Genomic DNA, 24,094 nt, shown 5'->3' with positions numbered 1-24,094 from the left:
GCCATGCAGATAGTTTCTATTCTATTTTCAGAGGTTTGCAATATTCATTAATGAGACCTCTTCTGGATAATCTGCAAAAACCACTGTGAATTAATATTACTATAGGTATTACTATATATATATTAAGATAGCATATATAATATTAGTTGTGGCAGAAGCTAGAGTGGAGGCAAGCTTTAAAAATATCACCAAAGCCTACCAATAATTTTGATTTTTTTTATAGGCCTGTATACTTAATTTGGGAGGACTGATCCTTTACTAAAATCGGGAACCAATCATTTATCCAATTTCACTCATCCTGGATATAATAAACCAAGTAGCCTACATAAAAAAATATATGAATGGAGGAAAGGCCTATTTTCTCTATGTTTTATGGCTTTATTGTGTGAACTTATAGTCTATTTTTTTCAGTGATGCCTATTCGCTTGTGTATGTAAACACATCTAATTCATTTACATTCGTATCACAGCATCTCTTAGAAAAAACAGCAATCATTTTCATTCAGGCCTCTATAAAGCCACACCACAATTTATCATTTCCATTTACACTGGAGCTCATATTGATCATCAGTAGGTTGCGTCTCCGAGCTGACCGGAATGCTTTGCTGCCTTGAATAGGCTTCTAATCATTAAACCTTACCAAAGCACTACATTTTTACCCTTCTTGTGAATATATTTCCCTTGTGGTTTGCGACTCCAACGCAGAAATACCTTTAAAACTTGTCAGGATATCACATCCAGGACAGTCACACTGTGGAATGTTTGGTATGCATCTTTTAATACAGGAACAACGACATGGGGGAAGACGGTGTCATTGTATTGTGTGTTCAGTCGATAAAGTGTGATGTAGATTAAGTGGAGTGCTAAAATATAGTTTATGTTTTAAGAAAATGACTGTTAAATCTCCTTTATAGCGAAAAGGTGTAAAATGGTGTGTATTTTGAGGAGAATTGTTAAAAGACCACCCCTACACTAAGTGTTCGAATGGTTTGTCCCACTGTGGCAGTCTGTCCTGCGCAGCGCTGACTGCAAATCAATGAAGCCAGTCAAACAAACGGGGCTGGGCAATCGAAGTTGGGACAATTTACGGAGGTTTCTGTTACCGGATAGTCGACGACAATAAGGCTATGTACACAGCTAATATGTGCGGAATGCTATTTTTGTGTCCTTTAGCGGAGTAAGGAGGCTTTCCATGTCAAAAAATATTCTACTTTTACGAGGAGTTTGGTGTTTTTCGCGAGAGAAATTGTAGCTTAACTGAAGAAAATTGCCCTCCCTCTTCGAACTGAGGATGATTTTTGCTAATACTGGAAACCCACTAAGGACTCCGTATCGCAAACAGGTAAATACACTAATATTTATTTATTAAAATAGCATTCAGACATATTAAAACACAAACAGACTTCAGGGAAGTCGCTAAAAGGGTCTGTTTGACAGCATCTCGCAGCCTTAATAAACTCACGCGACGCTCAAACAGACAGAAAACTTACTTTGGTTTACTTACGTAATGTGAAATGGCTGTGTTGTTGTGTTGCTGTGTGTGTTGACACATTCATTTAGGTCACTTATGGATAATGAGAATACCTGCTGCTCGGGCTGTGGTCCAGGTCCGACACTGCTGGAGGGATACAGGCCTGTGACCTCAGCTGATGCTTAATTTAATGGCTAGTGACCACATAGTAAAACAGTCTCCAGTAGCATCACTTTTTACATATATTGGATCATAAATGAAGTGCACATGGGCTGGCTATAAACACCAATACACAAAACAGAAGTTTGCAGTTTCCTATATATATTTATTTGCACTGTTGAGACCAGTGGACATGATACAAACCACAGGTTACCATACATTCACACCCCATTTACCTGCAGTATTAGGTTTCTGTGTCTTGCATAATCATACAGTATGGATGACTTATTGTCCACTGATGCCTTCACTTTGTCCCAGTTACATATCAATTTCCAAAACTCCCTTTAGCCAAAATATTTTGAATAAGCATATTTGCTTTGCCGTGCTTACGCTGTTATCCTGTGGCTAGAGCTCCATGGGCGAGGCCTGTTACTGGAAGCCCTGTGTATTTCCACTTCGGATATGACGGGCTCTGCCGGTCTGGAGCTGGCTGATAAGATGCCGTCCTCTCCCCCATCACAGTCTCTCACAGTCCTACATCTGAGTAGCCGGTGTATGCACGTGTATGAAAACAAAATCCACTCCCAGTCCCACAGAAAAGGGGAAGTTTCGCTCACCTGGAGCCCAGACGTTGAAAATGGAGCTCGGGGCTCTGTGGCGGACAGTCTCTGGCTTGTCTTGTATATTGGTTTATAGGTTATAAAGTATTGTTTGAATGTATGTAATGCATGTCTCATGTTTGTGTAGTAAGAGGATCTTTTTTATATCCTAAAGCTTTTGTCTCTAACCCCATTGATTTCCCACACTGGGTTGGTTGTTTGCTTTTCTCATGTCCTCATACAGTTCAAGTTGTTACTGGTTCTTACTATGGATTTGGTATGAAATATACAGTTTTGATCTCCATGTTGTCTACCTGAAATGTATAAACGGGGAATAGTCTCAGCTTTAAATTGATTCATTCAAGACTCACTCTTTTGGGATGCCGAGATGCTTTTGGATAAGAAACTTTTTAAATATTGAGAGATGGGGGGGGGGGGGGGGGGGGGGCTATGCGCATTTTCTACATTCATATGTAATTCATGTGGTCTAAGACATTCCAAACACATTAGTAAACATGAACAACTCTTTCCCAAATCCAAAAAGTCAGTGCTGAAACTCAAATTTGTGATGTCATCAAGTATCAAGTGTGGAGCTGCTCCATAGACGAGTGAATTGGGAAAATGTTATAGATGACACTGAGAGCACTCAGGGGGTGTTCTGGGTATTTAGGTGTCTCAGAACTGAAAACACTACAACAGAATAAATGTCATTTTGGTATAAAAAGGAAAACATTCTGTGGGTCCACAAAATCAAGCTCCCATTCATTGTCTATGGAGCAGCTCCAGACTTTATACTTGATGACATCACAAGTTTGAGACTTACTTCTCTGTTTTGTGGCTTTGAGAGAGGCTTGCTCATGTTTACAAATATTGATTGAACTTCTTTACACTATGAAAATAATATATTAGAATTCTTAATTTAAGTCGTGTTCCCCTTTAAATGAGGTTCAGTACCCACAGACTGAGCTACTATGATGGCACAGTACCTGTCCCCTTTACTTTGGTGCCAGTGAGGTCCTTTTGATATCAAAGTTATTCCCATTTGCTGCCAAACTGACGTTTAGTCAGCCTTATTTAAGGAGTTATTCCTGTTTCTTCGGTAATTGATGTTAAGCAAGTTTTTGGCCTGACTATAGCCTAATGTGTGATTCATGTTTCCTGCCAATGGCCTCACAAAAATCAGGAATTTAGCCACAGTTATGTTGTTTGTAAATGAGGGCCAGTCATGAGAGCAACTGGAATATTTTTAACATTTATTATAGTTGAGTCTGTTGATGAGGTTTTGATTTCATTTTCCAAGTATTGCAAGGTTCTGTAACGGCTCATCTGTCACCTATTCATGCATCAACAGTGGCTATATTATTTGTGTTGCCCTTATAGCGACTACAAAAGAGCAGTCTCATTGGATCTCTCCAGATAATCCATTACCTTTAGTTGGTGGAAAGCCTGATCAGGAAACACAAACAGCACGTTCATTATTTTAAGTTTGTGACCCAGACCGTACTTAAGACAGCAGATAACCGGTTGTTATGGCAGAAGAAGTGAGGACTTGTGCCACCGATCAGATAGTAAACAGTAAGTCAAACTCGTTTCACTGTGAAGGCATGTGAGGCGTTTGACCAGCCGGTCACAGGAGAAGATCCTCTAGTCCAGACTTGGGTTGCTCAATCCTGTCGCCACTTCATGCTTGGGATTCCATCAGCTTCCTCTCAGGTTGTGATTTCTCAGAGAGGGGGGTTAGGGGGGGATAATCAGTGTTGGATAGTAAAGAAGAAGACAAATCCCTGAAGGGGAGTGCGCTCTCAGACTACAACATCTGTGTCTTGTAAACATAGAGCACAAAGTTGCTCAATCACTGAGGGATTCTCACTGTTTTTCTCCCCTTTCCCCCAGAAGGGCAGGCCCCACAGCTATTATGTACCAAAACCGAATAGCATGTGAAAATCACAGTGCTTGTTAATGTTAAGTTGTTTTTTCTTGAATGAATAGGGAAAAGACACATGGTCATACCAGAAGTCGCTCAAACCATTCAGAGCGTATAAATAAAGCTGCTCATTAATGAGAGTTATGAAGTTAAGAAGTCTGGCGCTACACCAGAGATGATTGTTTACGTTGACCTGTGAATAGCTGATTCTACACCCCGAAGCAGTGTGATATCAGTGTGACACTGATGTCAGAGCTACGAGCCCCTGTGGACCCCGATTGTGCTGACTGCGAAGGTGTGATGGAGATTGTTCTGCAGATATGGATCACAGGTCTGGAAAACATTAATCCTCACCCTGGACAGAAACTCACATGATGCTAATGATGGAGTGTCCACACAGTTAATCTATTTTTCCCTTAATATGTCGCTATATATGAGTGACTTGGTGAGGGCACACAGCAGGGCTTTCTTGGTTTATGTATGTGTGAAATCGTGTGAAATGTGTGAGACAAATGATCACGTTTATGTCCTTCGTACCTCCATCCTTTTTTTCAGAAAAGTGCAGAACTTTTGCAGCAAGTTGCTATCTGTTCTGACAAGGACATGGATTAGGCTTACTTAAATGTCCTGTAATCAATAATGTTGAATTAACAATGAACCAAATGACGATGTGAAAGGGGTCACTCGTAATGATGTACCCCCAGACAATCGACTGTGCAGTTCTCCTCACCTCTGCGGAGTGTTTCAGCAACTTTTATTTAAGTGTTTTGGTTTTACAGCCTGCAACTTTACTGGTTTGGTTTACCCTCACCGCATCTGCCTCATTTCCAGACGCGTCAGCTCTTTTCAGCTCAAAAAAAAGCTCTAAAAACCTACTGTATTATATGTCCCCAGCACCAATCAGCAGACAGACACAGTTAGCAGCCTAGCTACTGTACATAGTGGAGCCTTTTGCAGCTAAATCACTAGAAATTTCCCCAGGGGGTTGGTAGAGAGCAAAACATAGGTAAAAAAGATGGAATACTGGTCTTCTTTTCACCAGGTTGCCAGGTTGTAAATAAGCAACTGCTTGCAAACAACTTCACCATATCAAGCTCTATACAATATTCAGAGCATTAATATAGCAGCAATTATTTGTTATGTAACGATGCAGTGGAGTAATGGTGTCCAGACCAAAGAATGAAGTCACACTTCCTCTGTGTGTTGTAATCAGAGCTTATCTGTTCTTTGGTGTGGTAGATGGACTGGCCGTGTGTGCATGTTTGTGCACGTGAGTGACGCATGTGTATCCCACTGGCTAGCTAATTGCCACCCTTCTGCACTAGGCTTATATGGTGGTTACCACTGATATTGGGACACATAGCATCCATGCTCTGAATAACACCGCTACCTCTGTCAGCACTGTTGCTGTTGTTAGCACTGTTAGCTGCTAGCAGTCAGCTCAGCCACCTCCACGTTGAGAGCTGTGTGCAGACAACCTCTGTATCATGGATATGCTCTGAATATCATGTAGAGCTCCTTTAAGGTGATAATATGTCAATATTGTGTTTATAGCTTGATGCTGCTGCCCCAACATGGCTGCAGATTTAGTTATTGTAGGTTTTAGGAGTAATTAACACCACCTGAACACCAAATCTTATTTCTGCTCACTTCCAGTGCTTGAACGTGCAGGTTGTGGTCAGAGGTGAATCTGTCATTTAGACCCGAGAGTTTGAGCCATGATGCCAAATAATACTATTTAATTACCACCCAGCCTGAACTTGAATTCAACCCAGTGTTTCCCTGCCTTTTCCAGCCACCTGTTGCCTCATCGTCACACCCCATGGCTCCACCCAGCCCGAGCACCAACAGCACCAACAACAGCAGCAGCAGCAGCACTGCAGGCTGGGACCAGCTCAGCAAAACCAACCTCTACATCCGAGGCCTGTCGCCTTCGACCACGGACCATGACCTGGTCAAGCTCTGTCAGCCGTGAGTTCACTTCCTCTCATCATTATCTGCTATCGATCAGCTATTGATTTTTTTTTTTTTTTGGCCCACTTAGATTTAGAGTCTAGTTTAAATTTGCAGTGGCAGTCATTTTTTGACACACATTTGTTAAAATCCAAATAAGGAGTAAAGGGTAAGATATAAAAATGCCATTTTACAAGTGCAACTGTGCACTTATGTTTAAAGAATAGGATTTATTTAGTGTTATCTATGTTGTAATTTAGCATAGTAAATGTTCTTCCATTCTAATAAACTGACTTTAGAAGACAAATGAGCCCCACATATCTGTTTAAAAATCCTCAAAGAAAGGATGTAAGAGTAGATTTGGACTTTACAGAGTGTGATGATACACCTATGGATTCATGTGTGTATATTTGAGATTAAAACAATTCCAGCAGCGTTGCAAGCTACATTTGAATCTTGAAAATCACACAAGGACAGAACATATATGATAAGCATGCGGGGCATAGCAGCAGAGGTTTCATACATCATGTGTGTGGATAAAGGACAGATATTGTCAGCGCCAGGCTCATCCACAGCTCTCTTTGTGCGCTGGATGCTTCAGACCACCCTGGTGCCTCAGAGGGTTTATTTGACTTTTTTCTGCAGCCCTTCTTCACAATGGGATACTGACTTTGCAGCATAAAGCTGCCAATTCATTCTTTGGGTGTTTAGAAATATATTGCATGTTGACACTGGCCTTTAGCTGTAACTCAGTATTTTGTTCATCTTTGTTTTATTAAAGATTCAGGTGGATAAAAAACAAAACTTAAAAATCTTTTACTTCAGTGTTGGATTGATCCTCAAATGAGAGCTTTTTAGATTTGAGAGAGCAACCTAAATGCAAAAGTTTTTAGTTGCTTCACAGTTAAAGTGTGACTTCATTTATTAGATGTGCCGTTTATTACTTTTTGTGTACAGTTTGATGGTAGTGGAAGAGCAAACATGCTGCAGCCTCGCATGATTTGAGATTAGCGTTCAGATGAAGAAAAGGTCATAAGTTCATGCTCTTTCACCCATTTCAGCATTTAGCCTAATCCTTGGCTAAAGTATCCTCCTGGTTAACTGTAGGGTACATCATGGCTTGTAACATGGTCACTGTAGATGATAGAGGTCTTTTTAAACATGATACATATGGACTGAGTTTATCCATTGTGGTTGGTCATGTGGAAAAATAAAAGTGAAAGATATTCATTTTAAAAGAAGCCTTCATACATTCCATTACTCCCAGTTTTAAATGTTTTTCCACCGCACTTCTTTAGAGTTTAAGAAACTCTTAAAAACGGAAATCACTGAACAGATCAAAAAATGTGCAACAAGTGAATTGATTGCATGATAAAAAAACTTGGCATCAAACCAAAAGCCAACCGTTTGTGTGGAGGATTACAGAGGTGGACTTCTTTACTTCAAACAGCTGTCTCAGGATTTACTCTTGTTATCCTGATTTGAATTTTCCCAAAGACTTTTTCTAGAACTCAGTTGGTCTGATGAAACAGTTAAACATAAGTATACATTGCATTTAATTCATAAAAATAAAAAAAATGGTTTTAAAAGTGGCACCAAAAATGCACAGTTGTATTTGAAAAAAAGAAGAGACGAGTTTTTAACCTTTTAACCAAAGGCAAAACCAGACCAGACTTTTGAATGTCACCATCTGCGTGTGTTGTAAGGCAGTGATTTGCACATACGCACAGGCATCTGTAAGTGATTTAGTAAGGTGTCTTTGGTGACTTTGTGTAAAGCTTGATACAGTGGTTGAGTTAAAAAGAGACTGTTTAGCTTCGCACTCACATGGTGGGGATTTTCAGTACCACATGGAAACCACTTCCTGTTTCTCATATTTTTACAGTGATGTCATAGATTGTTGCCCAACCCTTCCTCTCTGTGTGTTTTATAACTGGCTCTGTCTGGTACATAATCCTAGCTAACAATGCCTCGCCTTTCTGCTCCTCCCCTAGGTACGGCAAAATTGTATCAACAAAGGCCATCCTGGACAAGACTACAAACAAATGTAAAGGTGTGTGATGTTGTTTTTCCCTTTCCAACACTATGAAGTGCCCTGAGGTATTTTCAATACCTCAAGAGAGAATTTCAAGTCCACACTGTCTTTAAAAAAATGGTAGACGTCCAATGTGGGAATTTTATCATAACATCAAGTCATTCAGCAGCTATGCAGTTGTGTCAGATGATCCAGGCAAGCCAGGAAACAGACAGCCAGGCTGCTTAAAGCTGCCTCCCAGCTCATGTTATTTTAAGCCTCAGCTCTTGTCTGTTGGTGTGTTACTGCTGTGGGTGCTTCCTGGGAAGAAGTGCCAGACTCCTCCTCTCTCTGCTGAGTGACACTGTTGGTCTTGGTCCATTTCTCGTAGGCTGCACGTCTGACTTAAGAGGGACTTACTGATTCTCTCTCGTGCTGATGGGATTAAGAGAATGTGTTGTCACTCTCCTCGGGATTAAACACATGCCAGTTAATCAATGGCTGTCAGTGAGAGGCGACGCTGTTAAAGCCCTTGTAAAACTTCGACTGACTTTTGAATTAAAGCCAGAGATGGCTATAGCACTAACTTTGTGCGACCTTGCTAATTTCAGAATTATCAAGAGTCTCATTAAACTTTTAAAGAGCCCTGACATATTCACCATAAATTAGCTTGAATAAGTTAAATATAGCAGCTGCAGCAAAGGTTAGGGACTATAGGTTCACCCTGTTTGTGCCCCCCAGGACAAAGAGCTGACCTGAGCTATGAACGTCACACTGGTATCTGCATCATCAGCACTTTTCTACCTCTGTTTCCACACACACACACAAAAACACGCATAAAAGCTCACGTAAATACACAGTTCAATATATGAAGAGAATGCAGAAGTATATGCATGTAAATTCACACAGTAACACACTGTAACATGTTATGCCCAGGAATAAACACACATTCCACCACAGAGTAGCACAAGTCAGCCCATGCAACGCAGAGGCTCGGCCATTTATTTGTGCTGGCTATAGAATATTGTCCTAACCGTGCTGCTTGTCTCCTCAGGATATGGCTTTGTGGACTTCGACAGCCCCGCTGCAGCTCAGAAAGCCGTGGCTGCTCTAAAGACCACTGGTGTCCAAGCTCAGATGGCAAAGGTGAGGATTCATTACAGTCTAATCCTGATATCACACCCATGCAAGTCACCCACTAACACTGATTCTCCTCCATCTGGCTGGTGAGGCAACCTTAACCTAATCTGTGTGGTATTAAATAGCAGGACTGGAATCCTTGACTGCAGGGTGTATGCTGCAAAACACTTGGTCTGTAGTGAACTCTGTATAGTTAAATCATGAAGCAGGAAGCATGTGCTGAAAACAGTGGATATTTGTGCATACGTGTGCGTGTGGAACTATTTTTGATGTTTATTATTTGCACAAATTTGCACCAGATTTACTGAGGCATTTGGAGCTAATGTGACACACGTGCATAGCTTGTTGGAGTTTTCAATTCTCAGTTTGCATGTCGATGGTGTGAGGTCCCAAAGTCAGTTAGTTATTCGTTTTGGTGAAACATTCAGAGTGAGCACTTGACCGCATTTAACTGTAGTATTCCAGGAAGACATTTGCTGTATGAACAGCATCTCTATCCTCCACCTGCTGCACTCTGAGCTGCAGCTCGGTCTTTCTCTTTGTCTGATTTGTCTTATTGTCTCCTGCATTTCATCTCCATTTCATTTTCATTTTCATTTTGCATAAAGTTTGACCCCTGTTGCATTTACAGTACAGTTAATAGAGTGTTAAATCTGTCCCCCAGTGCTTAAATATATTTGGTAATTTGCTGATGTGTTCATATATGGTGTATATGTATGCGTCTCCCTGCAAGTGTTGCATGCATATACATTATTAATGGTCGCCAAAGGTATTCTGTCAGCCGGCAGCTCTTGTCCAGGCTTTAGAAGGGCTTCAGACGTGAGTGGCGCCAATAGTTAGACTATAGGGTGTAGAGATAGTTGTTGCTGACAGCAGGATGACGTAGCAGAGAAATTATCCAGCATGTGCACATACTTTGACAGCAAGCCTGTTTGGGAGCTGACACTAGTCTCTCTGTCTCCTCCAATGCACCATTACACATAGATTTACTGTCTCCCTGGAAGATTATTTCACTTAAACCCCTCACACAAACATGAAAAGCAAACGAGGTTTCATGCTACAAATATGTTAAAAACATAAAATCTAAAATCTGTTCTTGGCTGCAGAAGGTGGATTTACAGTAGACTGTCATCTTCAAGTAATAGTTTGAACTATTGTTTAATTGGTGCCCAGAATTGTGTGTACAGAGTCATTGATACACTACGGACACAGCTTTATTTGTTCACAGTATAACATAAGAGACTTTCAGATGACTTTAAAGTAGGACCGTGGTACTTTAAATACCTAAACTCTCTGACATCAGGAAAGGAAGTAAATAATTGTGTGTTGTTATGGTAACAGGAACCAGTCGGGGGAAATTAGTTCCCATACAACACTGAGCAAGAACCCTTGGCCTCATTTCCCTGTCTGGGGATCTGTAGAGCTTCTTGACATGCCTCTGTGCACCCATTTTACTTTTTTAATTAAAATAGAGCAGCTCTGAGGGGCATGCTGAAGTTTAATCTTTGTATTGTGGAAGGTAAATGCCATTATAAAGTGTGAGCCTTTCACTCCAGCTTGTTTGGGCTTAATGGACTCTCTGACAAAGGTCCCTTTTCCTGTTTTTTTTATCTGCACAGGCACCCTCAATGGGCTTTCTCTCATTATTATTTCAAAGGCAGGTGGTGGGAAGTGGCCAGATAAGAGTTTCCCTTCTTTTAACCATATGTTATTTCAACGACAGCCTTGTGATACTTGACTTTGTGCTTCCCTTTCTCCATATGCATATAAGGGATTCACTTAATGCACATATGTATAAGAATTCGTTGTACATCATGGATTTCATTTAGGTGGTTTACCAAGCTCTGTGAATGACATTGACAGAGGAGCAGCGTTGTTTTGTATTGTTTCTTGTGACCAGAAAGTGTCAGTTTAATCTTTGGATCAGCAAGCTAAATGTGGGCAGAGGAAGTGAAAGAGCAGCACTTGCCCATCCCTCATTACCACAATTGTTAACGTCCTTGAGAAAGACATTTAAAGTCCCAGCTGCTTCTGTGGCTTCTGAGTAGCCACCAAAAAAGACTGAGGGTTTATGGAGTAGGTTGTTGCAAAAAAAAAAGCAAAGATGCTAACCTAATATACCCTGGTTAAGTTAGGGTAAAAATGTATACTGTAGAGCACATCATTTTTTACATCCCATCCTCCCTGTCTCTCTGTAGCAAGGCAAAGAGTAACACCCCTCCATCAGCCACACCTCTTCATCAGCTCTTCCTCCACAAGCGTGCGTCAGTCACAGTTAATGACTGACTGATGGGTGGTGACCCATTCATATTTTTTGTCCCTGCATTTCTCCGAGCTTTTTTAACACACATGCTGTTTTTATGTCTTTCTTTCTTTCATATTTCTTTTAAGTGATGACAGTCGGTATTAAAACAGAGGAGCTTCTTTGGTTGACTTACTGCATCAATAAAAACATTCACCTCACCCTCAAACCCCTCGTAAATAAGTCACAAGTGTGATTTCTCCTGGAATAGTAACTGTGTGACAGTAAAGAGCAGGTTAAATTGTACCTTACAGGAAGAAATGAACAACTAATGTGCAACAACAGAGACGAAACCAGCTTCCTGTTATTAACAATTTATCAATTGCCTAACTGAGGGGTCATTTAGAGAACACTTAGCAGTACAAATGCTCAGCTCTGCCTGCAAAGGCCTGAGGGGTAAAGCAGGTTCAGTCAGTGGGTTTTGTTGCAGCGCATGCTCTGGCTCATTCACTGCCTCATAATTCTGAATCATAGATTTTTCTGTTGGTGTATTACTTTTAGTAATCCAACCTGTTCCTGTAGCTGACTCTGAACAACACAGCGCTGATGAATATTAATGGTGAGAGGCCGCTCCCTGGGGACTCGTAACCATGTCTTATGTTTCTGCTGATGCTATTAAGATACAGCAAGAAATCAGCTGATGTGAGCCCTGAGCCACCGTGGGCTGCATGCAAATCTCTGTTCATCACTGCTCATAGTGACCCTTTACTACCTAAAGCCCCTGACAGAGACAGACAGGAAGAAGCAGAGATAAGTGGAGACATGTTAACCCCATTGCTGATGTCCCTATTAGAAGTCCATTAAATGTTTAGCTGTTTCCAGGCATAAATTACATGGAATTGTAAGGAAACTTGTCCTTCCCTTTTCTCTTCATCCTTGTTACTAAAGCCAGTATGAATGCGATGCAACAAAGGAATAGTTTTGTGTTTTCCAGGTGTGTTTCAAGCACTTCCTGTTGTGTAAATACATTACTAGTGGGTTCCTATTTCCCTTTTTCACTGTATTTACAATATTCTTTTCTTCTTCTGTTTTTATGCAGCAACAAGAACAGGACCCGACAAACTTGTACATCTCCAACTTGCCCGTGTCGATGGATGAGCAGGAACTGGAGAACATGTTAAAGCACTTCGGCCAGGTCATATCTACACGCATCTTGAGGGACTCCAGCGGCAACAGCAGAGGAGTGGGCTTTGCAAGGTAAGATAGTTGTGTAAATTAATCTCAGTGAATCATGATCCTAAAAATATTAGGGGACAGTTTTTAACTGGAGCCACATTTAGCATTGGTAAGATTAAACTAAATTAAGAGACCCCTTTTGGGTGGCAACATTGTCAAAAAAAGATTTACATTTCCTCTCCAGGCATTGAGTAATCCCCTAAAATTCAATCTCTGTTACACAAAATTACATATTTTGATTTTTTCCCCATGAAAAACATCCCTTCATACCTTAAAATGGCTTTGATGTAACTCTACACCTTTGCCTCATTTAATATTCACAAATCTCTGCTTGTGAACTGTAATAGATAACATAAACATTCTGCTTGACAACTTCATCAAACAGCTATTAATGTGCCAGTTAAACCTTGTTCCTGATTGCCAGCTCTGACGAGCTAAAGTGAAAGTGAAACTTAACCTGTAAAATACCAGTATGTAGCCTGACTTCTCCTCCAGTTTGCCTCATTATACCAGTGTTAAGGGATTTGTTCCTTAGGTTTGTGATGAAACAAACCTTGGGAGTCAGAATTTGTGTTTTACAGTTACAAGCAAAAATGTTCATCCATAATATTGACTGCTTATTTCACTTATGATATGTCTTGCAGCACATAAATATGGGCATGCTTACAAGATTTAAAACTTGAAATAAATCTGTTCTTGCTGATTTCTCTTCATAAAAAATCCCCATGCGGTTCATTGCAGAATGTTTTTCATTTCTAAAATTAATACCTAATAACACAGCTGTGTTGTTGAGAACAAGGCAGAGAGAATCGTCATGTATGGACGAACACCTTTAAGAAATAGTTTCACAATGACTGGGTGATTTAATTGTAGTGGCTTCCACAAGTCGTACTTGCACAACCTGACGTTTGACTGAAATACCTGACAGGCGAGGCTGGGGTCATGATTGACATGACACAAATATTGGCATGCATCATAGGAATGTTTGTCTGCATGGGTGTGTAATAATAGGTCTGTGTGGTATGAAACGTAGAGACTATACAAGTTAATTACAACATATGTGCGCTTTGGGGCTCGCAGTGTTTTATATTGAACCACCTCTTCCACCCACCCAGAAAGGAAGCACTTCTTGGAAAGCACCTGTTCACCGTTGTTACTGCAGTTCTCGCTGATATAGCTGTGCTCTGTGTGTCTCTTATATCTGCAGGATGGAGTCAACTGAAAAATGTGACGCAGTCATTTCTCACTTCAATGGAAAGTTTATTAAAACACCTGCAGGTGTTCCGGGTAAGACATACAGTGTTATTATCTTACATTGGCAGGTACACACTGCGGAAGTGAAATGTAAATGCCATGGAAATAATATGTGAAAGAAAATAACAGGATTTGCTTTGCAATAACGTACAGTGTTAATGGGCGGTGTTGTAAAGGCAGGATGAAGTGGTCAGCCAACTGATTCATGCCTCCAACAGGAGTCAGTAAGTCTGCTGCTCATATACACTCAGCCCTAAGTGGCAGAGCACAGACAAAGAAAACGACGGAGAGGGAGCTGCTCTGTGTGGCCTCCACTCCCTCTCTAAGCTTTTTAATTGGATTATTAGACTGAAATAGTCTCTGCTGGCCTCGCCTCCTTTAGGAAGGGGAGGGGATTACAGCTCCACAGCTGCCAAATTAGATGTCTGCGTTCCCAGGCTGGCTAGTAAATGTGCACTCCCAGGCTGCAGGGAGTGAATGATTGTATAGCAAGCAATACCAGACAGCATTATGTGTGTGAGTGTGTGATGACGTTTGCATAAGACAAACCTTCATTTTATCTCTCACTACTTGTTTCTCTTTAGCACCATCTGAACCTTTGCTGTGCAAGTTTGCTGATGGTGGACAGAAAAAGCGACAAAGTCAGAATAAATTTGCCCTGAATGGTCGCGGTTGGGGAAGGGACAGTGACTCCAGACTGGTAAGTGGTGATGGGAGCCAATCCATGATAGGAATAATAAAAGAAGACAAAGTAGTATGGCCTGGTTACTGTTGGTTACTGTTTGATGTCATTTGTTTTATCACCCTGAGTGGTTTAAATGGTTAACCACACCTGCCATTATAGAGCTTGACAACTTATTGGTGTGCATTATGTATAAATATAGGTGTGGTTTTGACTTCTCAAACATTTTGATCTGTCAAAGTTCCAAGTAGGATCGAAAAAGGTTGTCGTTATTGAACTTTTGTGGCACGGAGTAAGTGTTCAGGCTACACTTTTTCTTTATGTATGCTGTTTTTTGATAGTCATACACCTATGTGATGTCTCCTTAAAATCAGGATTAATTAAGGACAAGTTTCAGGTGCACTTACTAGCATCACAACCTGATGAAAAAAGCACAACTTAAGTGCAATTTTATTGTTTAGTGTTGCGGAAGACTCATGTAAAGCAGGGATTTTAAACATTTTAGCTGAAAGAGAGACAAAGAAAGGACACCCTACTACATATATTGTATAAGACTGAGTTGCACTTGAGATAATTCTCTGAATATATTTAAGCTGTCTCTCATTTGCACTTGCCTAGTCTGACTCACTGGATAGACTGTGGCTATAAGCCTGCCGTCGGGCGCTGATTTCAGCCAGCATTCTTCTTTCCGTCTCCTATTGCATGTTAATGTTTCCAGATCCCCTTCGCCACAGGAAACAACAACAACAACCTCTGAGCTAACAACTTATACACAGAAACTGGCAATGGCAATTTGGATTGTGCAATAAATCATGCCTGCGTTCGTTGAATTGTTGTAAAGGTCTACAACAAGAAGTCCAGACTCCATCTCTCTTAGGACTCTCACACCCCACAATGTTGATCCATTTTCTGACACGGCCAGTTGGAGTTGATTTGCCACATCTTTTAACCACGCCAACGTCATGCCCCAGTGACATTGACTTCAGCGTACCAATCTGTTACACATCACATAAACTTTTGTGATATCGTTGTAACAATGATTTGCTACAGCCACATACAGCCAGCATATCAGCTGTGGTTTTAATGTGTCCAGTGAGCTCCTCCAGAGCTAAATATAGTCATACTTCACCTCTAGGGCTCCAATTATCAAATTATTTTTGTCTTTTTAATCAGTAAAAGTTCAATCACACAGTGATATATGTTTATGTGTTTTTAGTGACAGTGCTCACCCCCCACATGCAAATGTTCCACCAAAACAAGTTCAGCCTGAACACTATTTTGCAATAGCACCGTCACTGCATCCTGGGCTTTGTGCTGCCCAAGATGACTGTGATTGGTTCAAAGAAACAAAAACAACCCAGAGCATTTTTTGATGGTGATTCCAGACCTTTCTCATGTGCTGACACAGCGTTGTGGAGATAGGTCTGGCTATGCAGGATTAGCGCTTATCTGTAGCTGTTAAGTTAGCAACAGTTGTAGCATGGCTAGGTGGGTTAATTTCACCCCATGTTGGTGGTTTCTGAGGCAAAGGATATGTCAGTTTCTTTCTCGAAAAGTAAGAAAATGATCCACTGCAGCTCACAAGAATGTCCATACACTTGGAATGATAATGCAGCCAATTGGCCAATATTTTTTAATAGTATGTAAATGTTAGCTAACTAGTTCACCTCGCCGTTAACAGATAGGTCCTGCACAGTCATTTTTTCTTCACAAATAGGCTGATTTGTCTATGCTAATATGTTGGATTCATTCATTTCCAGACATACTTTAATTTTGCAGGGGAAAAAAATAACTTGAATTATCAAACAAGAATTTAGCAATTCTTAAAGGTTAAAGACCCAGGATCCAAAAAATAAATCACATGTATCCGTCACTCAAGATTTTTATTGAGTTGTAATCCTGGTTATGTTTCCTGAAGTTAATTATAGAGTTGTTTGTAGTCAAGGGCTGTGCTCTTTCCGGTTTGAGCTCAATAGATACACAATAGGCCGTCATGTGGTGATGCTGCGTTGGTTAATTGTTGGTGTTGCATGCTTCAGTTTAGTTGCCAAACCAGTGCTTTCTTTTGTTCTCAGGCTGGAATGACACTCACGTATGACCCCAATGCAGCTGCTATGCAAAATGGGTAAGCTGCAACAACAAATTAGATTACACCGTTATGGTCTATATATATATATATATTTTTTTGTACTTAACTTTATTTAATTTATTCTGTGTTTACAGATTTTTCCCACCAGCATACAGTATTTCAAACAGGATGATTGCTCAAGCATCCATGTCTCCTTACATGTCTCCGGTTTCAACGTACCAGGTGTGAATCCTTATCTAATACCACAAAGACACGGCATTTCATTCATCAGTTTTCACATGTAGTAACGCAAGCATTTGTGTGTATAAACCATGTGTCATCAGGATTTAGGAACCGGTCCACTGGGGTTTAGGTGTGTGGGTTAGATATGTGACAAAGGGCACGGTGGCCTTTCATTCTTGTTGCCGTGCCAGTCACAGTAGCATGTGATCTCTGGAAATAGCAGCTGTTCAATGCCAGTGTGTTTACAGAGCGTGTTTGTGTGATGTTCCAGGTGCAGAACCCATCCTGGGTGCCTCATCAACCCTACATCATGCAGCACCCAGTAAGAACAAAATCTTTTCGTCCTCACTGTCTTCATTACAAATCTATCTCTCTCTCTCTTTTTTATTCTAATTCATCCAAACATTTCCCTCTGTGGTTGTAACAGAATTGAAACATTTCTCTGTAAACAGACAGACACAATATGGGAGAGTAGTAGTTACACATAAGGTGACACTGATCCTTGAGGATTTGCGGTACTAAAGTGTTTGTATAGGAATGTAAAAACGACTGCTTTGGAGAGGCTATGTGAAGCTGTGTATTTGGTGACAGATGCCGAATATTTTGTAACAGATGGGTTCGAATTGAGAGAGAAGAGTCCTTTCTTGCTTTGAAAATGAGCCAGCGGAGATGAGAAAACACTGTTAGATGCATCAGGCCAGCCAAGATGCTTATAGACAACTTGCTCAACTTGTGACTATTCACCTTCTGCTGTGGGTTATTAGATGTGAAGTCTGAGATTACTCAGTCTCTCTTGGCCTGAAATCCAATACTGCAAAGCTGATTATGTGTTTACATCCTAGATTCTCTGCATCAGTTTTGTGACATTTGATCATCTTTATTCAACGTGTCTTTTGAGAAGCATTTCAGTTTTGCAGAACAGTATTCCCTCAGTGACTCTGTGTATGCACAAGCTGGATACATTCCTCTCATCTGCTCACACTTTCCTTCCAGGGTACTGTGATATCGCCCTCTATGGACCCATCTCTGTCACTACAGCCTACTTCCATGATGGCACCTCTTGCACAGCAGATGAGTCACCTCTCTCTGGGCAGTGCAGGAACGGTGAGAGAACTGCATGGGATCAGAAATGAGTTCACACATGTACTTAATTGAGAATGAGGTGTTTAAAGTGCTTCATTAAAGGAATAACTCACCCAGAAAATGATCATTTATATATCAGTTACTCACCCTGTGTTACATTGATTTTGTGAGGAAAACTTTGTTTTTCTGGCATCAGTAGTCAACAAAGATTCTGAAAATTGAGAAAATTCTTGATGAATTGAAGTAAAGGGGGACCAAGCTTAACTACGGCGAAACCATCAAACATTTGTTTACAAACTCTCACACAACTCATGCAGTATAATTCAGGTCTAGTTTTGCTAAAGATAAGATAAGATAAGATACACCTTTATTGATCCCACAATTGAGAAATTCCAGTGTTACAGCAGTCAAGGGTAAAGAGTCAAATTAAAGATTTCAATATTTAAAAAACTTTAAAAAACTAGGCATGCAGAAAAAAAAGTACAAAAAATACAAGAAACAGCAATAAATAATAATAATAATAATAATGAGCAGTGGATAAAAAGTGAGCAATGGATTAAAGTGAACATATTTAGTGCAAGTGAATATTGAATGTGCAAATAAACAACAACATGGGGGACACCTTGCTATTTACTTGGGCTGCCCCCGACTTAGAATATTCCTAGTTCACCAACAGTCGTCATTTAGGGCCATTAGTCGACTAGTTGCCTGCATGTTTATGATATTAATTTAACAATTAAATGATATATTTGGGGTGTGGCAACACAGTGGTTTGAGTTCAAGGTGTGAGAAAGAATAGTATCAGTAACATTGTTAACACCGTGCTACATTTATCTACAATTGCACGTCACACACTGAGCGAGCCCGCTGTTAATGATGCTGTCGGCAAAGCAGTAATGATTGTGCTAAGTGGCTAATGGGCATGTAGCTACTTCCATGTTTCAGATGATACGTCATGTTTGTAGTCGACCAATGAAGATGAGTTTACATATCACCTTGGGTTCGTCCTTCACCTTCTCAAAATGATCCCACACTTTGGATTTCCTGCCCGACATGTTATTAACTAGCCTGTGGAATCACCGCAGGTACCAGCCCTGGAAATTAGGGGCCGTACAAATGCCACGTTTTTAACCGCATGTAAACACGAGGTCAGGCGCTGGTTGCTACTCTTGTGCCTTTTTTGTGCCAGCTTCCAAGAGCGCGGTGGCAGGTTGCGTCTGAGGTTGCTAAGCAGTCTTAAAGAGCACCGTATCGCCTATTTACCTGAAATCCCGAATGCAGATCTGATCTTCTTCCAGGCGTTTATAAGTGTGTAGGCCTATCATTCGTGGGACAGATGTAAAGCTCTGGGTAGCCCTGCACTAACATGATCAACTTTTCCATATTTGTCAGACTGAATATTTACAGAAGAAGGGAAAGATATCTGTTGGGCATGATTGGTTTGTAACGGGACTCCTGTCTGACTGCTGAGCGTGGCCTCTTCCTGTGTCTGTCCTTTCAAATTAAATACCCACATGGTCCAGTCATATAGGTTTTGATTTATTGTGACAAGACGCAGCTCCTCAGAGAGTTTCATGTTTGTTTTCTTTCTTCTTCTTTTTTTCTGCGACTAAGTGACCAATTAAATCTTGCCGACTAATGACCTTTCTATCAACTCACGTTTGGTTGACTGTTAGGGAGCAGCCCTGCTATTTGCAACACTTTCGCATAATGCGGACAAGTAGCAAACACGGGCAGGCACGTGCATTTGAACAACCCAAATGGAGTGCAAACCCATGTGTTTGCCCAGGTTTTAGTAAAAATGCATGTCCACTGAGCATATGACCAGATAAATGAGACTGATTATACTACACAACTTGTGTGAGAAGTTGTACAAGGATGTTTTGATGTAGTTTTGCTGTTGTTAAAAGTGTCCCATCTTTTACTTCAATTCAAGTTTTCTTTATGAATTCAGTGTAACACAGGTGATTAATTGATATACAAATGGTCATTTGGGGGGTGAAGTGTTTCTTTAAACTATAAAATGTATCGATCATAAACATGCTCTATAAATAACTCCACTTCCTTCCGTTTCATTGTGCAGTTTATGGCCGCCAACACAGCTATGCAAGGAGGATATATCCCACAGTATGCACACATGCAGACATCAAATGTTCCTGTAGAGGTATGTGTTGTAACACCATTGCAGCCTGATGTGTGTAAAGCGTTGTCTTCATTTCAAACAACAGCTCACTGTTATTTTACTTTCTCTTCCAGGAAAATGGTGCACAGTCACAAGTGGACTCTTCCGGCAATCATTCCCCATATTCCTACCAACAAACCAAGTAGTGCTGAGGCAACATCGGGACGACAGCTACAACAATCATGTCTACAAATGCAACAGATGCTGAGGATCTTTTCACTGTTTTGCACAGGTTCTGCAAATGTTTAAGTGAGAGTATTTTTGGTATCATTTTCAGAGAGAATATCTGAGCTCATCAAGTGATTCAAATTATATTAAAAAAAAAGAAAAAAGATTTGAAAAAGTTTTATTTTCATACTAGAAAACGTTTTATTTTTTACCGAGGATTGCCACAGGATGCGAGGAAGAATCACGTGACTAGTTGTTCGAAGTGCATGACAGTAAATATGTTTTGTTAATACTTCCATTTCCTTTTCCGAAGACTTTTTTTCAGCCAGACATTTTGAAAGTGATGTTTTTGTGCTTGCTGTGTGAGTGTTGCTATGGTGAAGTGTTACGTGTTGTTTTCTTGTAAAGTGATTTCTCTTAGTACTTTAGATTGATCTTGCTGTCTGATTCGAATTTGCCTTCATAGTTTTGATACAGAAGTTGTACAGACCACCACAGAGAGCAGCAATAAGCAAATAATTTAGAGAGCTATTGCCTTGGAAATGAGCTATGTCAGACTTTTTCTAATGAAGTCAAGGTGTTATTGCTTTTTCCCCTCCCAAAACTGATAGACAAGTAGAAGATATTTAGAGAAAACCGGAAAACGACTCCACATCTGATGATTTTATTGGATGTAATATTTATTTAGTAAGAAGACCTTACATGTTTCTGGATGTTGGAATGTGTTACCTTTTGAATCTTGCCTTTTTGATTACTTGGTATAGTAGAATAGCTGAAATTGAACTTGGCAGGGCGGGGGAATGGGCGGGGCAAATGTGTTTTGTTTGTCGGTCATCTTTTTGTCTTTCGGGGTAATGTTAATTGTTATTTTCATGGGATGTCTCTTTTTTCACTTTTATTTGAAAAAAAAAAACTAACAGGAAAACACAGACTTATGATTGTGCAAAAAAAAACCTCATCAAAGCCTTTTAATAGAACTTTGGCAGAAGTTCAGCAAGTTTGAGGGCAACATGAGATGAATATGTGTATTTTATTGCACCTCGCTCTTTGATAGGAAACAGACAGGCACTTTCAATCGTAGTTTACTTCACCAAAGATTGTGAGCTAATACACTGAGGAAAATCATTTGTCTCTGTAACCAGGATACAAGTGACTCTGCAAACTAGACTGCAGTTTGGACAGTGTGCCTTTTTTTGTACAACTATTATTACATACAGTTTTCATATGTAATTGTACAGTACGGACACACATGAGCATGAAGGAAGGCCTGGATCCAACAAGTGCCACAAATTAATTTCATACTTAAAAATGCAACATTATAGTTAGGATTAAGTCGAAGGGACAGGTCACCCCAAAATCAAAAACACTTTTTTTCCTGTAGTGCTTTTGAGATTGTTTTGGTGTTGCCAAGTGTTGGTGATATTGGTTGTAAAGATGGCCGCCTTCTGTTGAATATAATGGAACTAGATGACACTAGTGACAAATGTCGCTTTCCAGAAATCATGACCCTGTTACTCAAGATTATCCACAGACCATGTTGTAGGAACTATTCTCTTTCTACCGAACTACAATTGCCAACCGTATCACTGTGCAGAAGAAAGCATGCATCTACTGCTAGCTCACCTAGCACCACTGAGCTAGCTAACGTTACAGCTCAGCCAAGGAGGACGTCATTTATGTAGCCTCTTGTCCATGAGTAGATGCACTCTTCCTTCTGTGTGGTGATACAGTTGGCGGGTGTAGTTTGGTAGAGAGAAAATAGTTCCAACATGAAACTGCTCACAACAAGGTCTGTGGATTATTTTGAGTAATCAGGTCATGATTTTTGGGAAGCGACATGTTTAAATATATTTTTTTTTTTTTGGCGCTTTGAGCACCACAAGCAGAGTGCCATCTGGGTACATTATATTCAAGAGAAGGCAGACATCTCTTCGGCTGATATCTCCAACACTCGGCAACTCACACCAAAACAATCTAGATTAGTAAATAGCACTGCTGGTAAGAGGAATATTGTAAATATTTGAGTTTGGGGTGAACTGTTCCTTTAAAAAGAAATCAATTTAAGCTATAAATGGACAGTGCTATGACCTTTTTAAAAAATAAGTCAGATAATGTTTCGAACAAGGTGGATTAAAACAGGCTTTTTTTTATTACGGTATCCTCCAGTAAGCCTGTGATTCGACCTGGTGGTCAGTCAGACCAGTTATCTACCTCAGAGTTTTCTTTCTCCTCTGTACTAGGTCGGGTTAGCAGGTCCAGCCCGCCCTTCCAGACCAAATGCCACGCTCAGGAGCTGGCCACACACAGCTGTTTCCTTATAGGTTGTTTTGAATACTTTTTTGATTTCCTTCAGACCTTTTTTTATGATGTATTATTGTAATTAATTCGAGGGGAGTGACAACATGTCTCTACTCATGTTCACGCATTCAGTTTGATAGTTTTAAAAGAACTGCTGCTTTCATGGCAATAGATTCCAGAGGCTGATTTCAAGACGTTAAAGACCAACAATGACAACAAAGCCTCGTGGCGTTCACTGGATCTGCGCTCCTGTAAACAAACACGTTGCATTGTTGCATTGTAGGGGATCTAGACAAACTCGCAGCAGCATTTCCTCCGTAGTTTAGCTCGGGTGTGCAACAAACGTAAAGGGCCGCTGTGATTATACTTGAGATTTCTTTGTAATGCCTGAGACTGAGAAGAAATACTGTCTTGTGAGGTTAATGCTGCTAGTGGTGTCCGAACCAAGTGCCATAGAATCTGGGTCAAGAGTTGCAGAGGTGCACATAAGACAAATTGGTCATATAAGTAACCACCATGTTGAACAGTCATTAAGTTATGAAAAAAGTTCTAATTTATGAAGATTGTTGTACAGACAGTTTGAGGAATAAGAGATTTTCATAGAGGTATATGAAAGTTTATTGTTTTTATTTTTTTTACTCGTGCCACACAATTGCCAGTGGTAACTTGTATGTACAGATTAAGGAATCTATCCTCTGTCATTTTGTTTTGTAGTGTTTGTTAAAGCCAAAGACTTTTGTTTTCTCAGTAGAATGTTGCCTAAGGTTTATTCTTTTCACTTCTTTGACATTTTTGAATAAAAATTTTCAAAATTTTCAAGTTTTAATCCACTGCGAATCGAGTCTTTTTTTAATCACACCTGTTTTCCCATTTAGTCTATTTATTTTGTCCCGCAGGAGAAAATTGTCTTGTACATGTACACGCATGTACAATCAAAGTGCAGTTAACATACAGTATCACCCCCAGATCCATACACTCCAATGGTACTGCATAATACCCTAGTACTACGTGTTGCACAGATGCCCTACTGGAAGTAATTGCACAAAAGTCCTGTACAAAATTAATGCACAGACACCCAGCACCAAAGCACTGCACATCCTCCTGCCCTCACATCCATACACACAAAATGTATACCTGTCCAGCTTACAGTTTGGTAACCTGTGCCTTCTGCCAGTGGCGTAAGGTAGTTACCATGGGCCCCAGTGCATGCCATTGTGATGGGTCTTGGAGCACGGTAGTTACAGGTTATAAGGCACACACACACACACACACACACCACTGGCAACTGTTTATAAAAAAGCCAAAGGAATCTCATTTAAGGAGCTTTTTACTGCCACCTGCCAAGGTGTGATTGCTTGATGGGCATGTACTGTAGATGT

General features: G+C 40.4%; 1 protein-coding gene across 1 annotated transcript; it reads left to right on the top strand.

The window, feature by feature from the left end:
- Positions 1-1,045: 1,045 nt before the first annotated feature.
- Positions 1,046-23,541, top strand: rbms1b (RNA binding motif, single stranded interacting protein 1b). Its single transcript, XM_033618179.2, has 13 exons — positions 1,046-1,341; positions 5,948-6,123; positions 8,100-8,158; positions 9,174-9,265; positions 12,601-12,758; positions 13,945-14,024; positions 14,576-14,691; positions 16,749-16,798; positions 16,897-16,984; positions 17,256-17,306; positions 17,978-18,088; positions 20,151-20,231; positions 20,324-23,541. The coding sequence occupies exons 1-13, from the start codon at positions 1,291-1,293 to the stop codon at positions 20,393-20,395; spliced, it is 1,185 nt and encodes a 394-aa protein (XP_033474070.1). The 5' UTR covers positions 1,046-1,290; the 3' UTR covers positions 20,396-23,541.
- Positions 23,542-24,094: the final 553 nt, after the last annotated feature.

Source organism: Epinephelus lanceolatus, chromosome 14, assembly GCF_041903045.1.
Source record: "Epinephelus lanceolatus isolate andai-2023 chromosome 14, ASM4190304v1, whole genome shotgun sequence".
NCBI lineage: Eukaryota > Metazoa > Chordata > Actinopteri > Perciformes > Serranidae > Epinephelus > Epinephelus lanceolatus.
Note: the sequence above shows the minus strand (reverse complement) of the source record. Positions and strands in the feature narration are given on the sequence as shown.

Coding starts and splice junctions, on each gene's coding strand:
- rbms1b (XM_033618179.2), top strand. CDS start 1,291: ATGATTTTTGCTAATACTGGAAACCCACTAAGGACTCCGTATCGCAAA. Junction 1,342..5,947: donor GGACTCCGTATCGCAAACAG/GTAAATACACTA, acceptor TGCCTTTTCCAG/CCACCTGTTGCCTCATCGTC. Junction 9,266..12,600: donor TCCAAGCTCAGATGGCAAAG/GTGAGGATTCAT, acceptor GTTTTTATGCAG/CAACAAGAACAGGACCCGAC.